This window comes from Daphnia magna, unplaced genomic scaffold, assembly GCF_020631705.1.
Source record: "Daphnia magna isolate NIES unplaced genomic scaffold, ASM2063170v1.1 Dm_contigs350, whole genome shotgun sequence".
NCBI lineage: Eukaryota > Metazoa > Arthropoda > Branchiopoda > Diplostraca > Daphniidae > Daphnia > Daphnia magna.
In genome coordinates this window covers 48,881-52,374 of record NW_025533263.1, presented here as the reverse complement: position 1 = coordinate 52,374, position 3,494 = coordinate 48,881, and the positions used below count along the sequence as shown (strand labels likewise).

Genomic DNA, 3,494 nt, shown 5'->3' with positions numbered 1-3,494 from the left:
ACAATGTTGGCTCACTTAGCTGAAAACCAGAAATGGATGGTTTTGGAATCAGTGTATTCACCTTGAATGTTGAATCAGTTCAATTAAAAAACACACAGCACACGCAACAACTTAATATTAAATATTAACCTTTGTTGGGGGGGATAATGCAAGACATCCGATCTCTTGTGATGACTGAAGGGACAACCCAGTTAGTTGTTCACCAGATTCTTTGGACTGACGAGAACGTTTTTCAAGTTGATATAGTTCTGCCATTTCAATTTCTGTCTCTACAGTTGCCAATCTTTTGTTTTTCCATCTAGACATAGCGTTGAATGAATTCTCACCGTTGGATTTACAATCTGTTTAAAAGTTTTAACTCGATGCAGTGCGTACAATCTACTATAACAGAACAATTATCACAACTTTATCAAACTGTCAAGAAAATACTGTTTATTGAATACTGTCGTCTGTCACTGAGCAGCTGTCATTGTTTATAAAATCCCCGAAGGGCCGCTTTAACAATGATTAGCAATCAATCTGGCAACATCATGGATTTGGCGCCAAAAGCCAGTTAACAGCATAGCGATGGCTGCTGACTGATGGTGAGTTTGGCCATGGAAGTGAAATTGTCTCGCATTTAGGCAGAATTCAGATAAGTTGATTGTGAAAAAAAATTATCCTTTGCTAAAGAACTTACAAACTTTTAAGGAAATTATAATCAATGTCTATTGATTGAAACTTAGTTTCAAAAATGGCAAATTTTGGTAATGAAGACGAAAGGTCTCAAGATGGAAGTACGGCGAGCATTTCTCGGCCTCTGACAAAACACTCAAAAGTGATGATTGTGTTCGATTTTATGGAACACTCACCTGGTATTGGACTGATTTCGCATGTGGTAAAACCTGTATTACCAGAAATAGAAGAAGATGCAGTTCCTTTGGTAAAAATGTACATTGAAAAACATCGTAACCTTGCAATCAGGTAACAATTTTGTGATATGGTGTTGTGAACTCATTTCTTAATGTTTTTATCATGAAATATTTTGTTTTCATAGGTGGAAACCACCACTACCAACTGATACATCATCTTGGCATTTAACTCAGTACAGCAATCTAGAAAGCTGCAAAAATACAATCATCCGGCAAGCAACTGCAGTATGCATATCAGGTTATATCAATCATTATATTCCAATTTAAGTCTGACGTGCATAATTCAGAAGTTTTTCTAAAGATGATAAAGATATTTTATCCAATCAGCGGACTGCTCTTATAAAATATATGATGAGCCAAAATGATCGAAGGGTATCTGGACGTCCAAGAGCTCGAACTCAGTTACAGTATCTCACAAACATGGAACAGCTGTCTACTGCCTCTAATACGAGTCTTGATGAAAATGTTGAAAGTTCAGAAGCAGAACCCTTAACAAATCAAAAAGCAACTTACGAGGATGTTGAAAGAGTACACATTTGTTTTTATTTTTTGGCTTTTATTATCAACTAAATGTAATGAAATTATTTTCAGGAACTAGCTGAAAGCGACGCCAAAAGGATAAAACTTGAAATTGACCAAAGGGAAATGCAACAAAGGATCATTGCTCTCGAAGAAGAAATAAAAACACTAAAAGAAGATCCAGTTCGCATACTTACTTCAAGTAAGTGTATTTCAAATATCTCGTTTTTCAATTGTAACCGTTTTTGTCCGGTTTTCAGCTGTTCGTGAGCACACTGTTATTATTCAAAGGTTCATAGACGGATCAGCAACAGATCGACCAACCGTTGGCCAACTTCCTGGTACACCAAGACCTTCTCCTGGTTCAAAAGTTTCAACAACACCTGATACATTTACTCCAGTAAGCCTATAGTCAAAATTGTTTTACACTTACTACTTCAAAAGCAATTTTCAAACTTCTTATAGGTGAAATTCCATGGTAATGTTACCATTAATCCACAAAAATTGAGGGAAGCTATTATTTCTGGACGTACGAAAACACAAAACCCACATAGGCGATTAAACAAAACCGTTTCAATTTTGTTATCAGCGTGGTATGAGCCAGCAGAATTAGCTCAGTTTAGTCTAGCTGGGAAAGCATGTCCTAGCATTCCTGGAAGTATTCCTAAGCCCAAGTTTCCGGAAGATATCCTAGAAGCAATCGAAAGTACAAGTCCATATTCACCTACAGAATTCAAATTAATTTCATTCTTTTTTTCTTTTTCTTGTTAGGGTTCTTGATTCCAAAATGGGAAACTTGGCATAGCATCATTTTAACCCCTGAACAAATCAAAACTTCCGTTGGGGATCGCTTGTTGTCATGTCATACGAGTGAAAAAAAGTTAAAGAAGAAGCAAGCAGCCTTTGAATGTGCGGCAGAAAATGGTGACGGGGGAATTGCAGAAAATGGTGATGGACGAAGTGCAGAAAATGATGATCTCAACCCATCAGATTACGATTAATTTTCATCTCCTTAAAATGGTCCCTTTAACAATTGTTAAACCAAGATTTTGATATTTGATTGGTTCATGAAGTGGTTCATGAAGCCTATAGTATTTCTCGTGTTGTCAACTATGCTGTGTTAATTTTATGTCAGTCGTCCTTTTAATCGTCAACTCCAATCTGTTATTGTAACCAAGTCAGCAGTTAATACAGAAGTGTGATGTAAATCATACATTTTACAAAATTCCCGCATTTCTTAATTATTCGCGTCGTCTGCATTTTTATAAAAATAAATATTAGTATCTATGGTAAGAAGAGCTAGTTTAATTATTACCTTAAAACAGCTTTTACTACACCCAGCTGAATTTAGCTATTTAATTTATACTTAAAAAGAAGCATGCTGTGATAAGCTTGAAGAAAAAAGCTATTTTTAGCTAGCCAAGGTAACAGCTATATTAAGTTTGCTAAAATCATGGTTCTGGATGTTGCAAAGTTAAGCTTACTAAGTTTTTAGTAAACAAGGGATTTTTTCCTTTTTTCTAAGCTTAAACCAGTACTTTTAAGCTATCTGTCGCGTACGGGATTCACATTGAATACAAGTATATTTGATGCTGTTTACATATAGAAGTAAAAACTCATGGTATAACAGTGTATTCACATTGAATACAAGTATATTTGATGCAGTATACATATAGATGTAAAAACTCATGGTATAACAGTGTATTCACATTGAATACAAGTATATTCCATGCAGTTTACATATAGAAGTAAAAACTCATGGTATAACAGTGTATTCACATTGAATACAAGTATATTCCATGCAGTTTACATATAGAAGTAAAAACTCATGGTATAACAGTGTATTCACATTGAATACAAGTATATTCCATGCAGTTTACATATAGAAGTAAAAACATGGTATAACAGTGTATTCACATTGAATACAAGTATATTTGATGTTGTTTACATATAGAAGTAAAAACTCATGGTATAACAGTGTATTCACATTGAATACAAGTATATTCCATGCAGTTTACATAAAGAAGTAAAAACTCATGGTATAACAGTGTATTCACATTGAAT

General features: G+C 34.6%; 1 protein-coding gene across 1 annotated transcript; it reads left to right on the top strand.

The window, feature by feature from the left end:
• Positions 1-477: 477 nt before the first annotated feature.
• On the top strand, positions 478-2,641 carry LOC116916463. The gene is made up of 7 exons (XM_032921716.2): positions 478-963; positions 1,037-1,149; positions 1,213-1,439; positions 1,503-1,632; positions 1,691-1,830; positions 1,896-2,136; positions 2,202-2,641. The coding sequence occupies exons 1-7, from the start codon at positions 734-736 to the stop codon at positions 2,429-2,431; spliced, it is 1,311 nt and encodes a 436-aa protein (XP_032777607.2). The 5' UTR covers positions 478-733; the 3' UTR covers positions 2,432-2,641.
• The last annotated feature ends 853 nt before the right edge of the window (positions 2,642-3,494 follow it).

Excerpts from the sequence above, each read along its gene's own strand:
- LOC116916463 (XM_032921716.2), top strand. The coding sequence starts at position 734 with ATGGCAAATTTTGGTAATGAAGACGAAAGGTCTCAAGATGGAAGTACG. Across the intron at positions 1,150-1,212 it reads AACTGCAGTATGCATATCAG|ATGATAAAGATATTTTATCC; the intron begins GTTATATCAATC and ends GTTTTTCTAAAG. Across the intron at positions 1,633-1,690 it reads AGTTCGCATACTTACTTCAA|CTGTTCGTGAGCACACTGTT; the intron begins GTAAGTGTATTT and ends TCCGGTTTTCAG.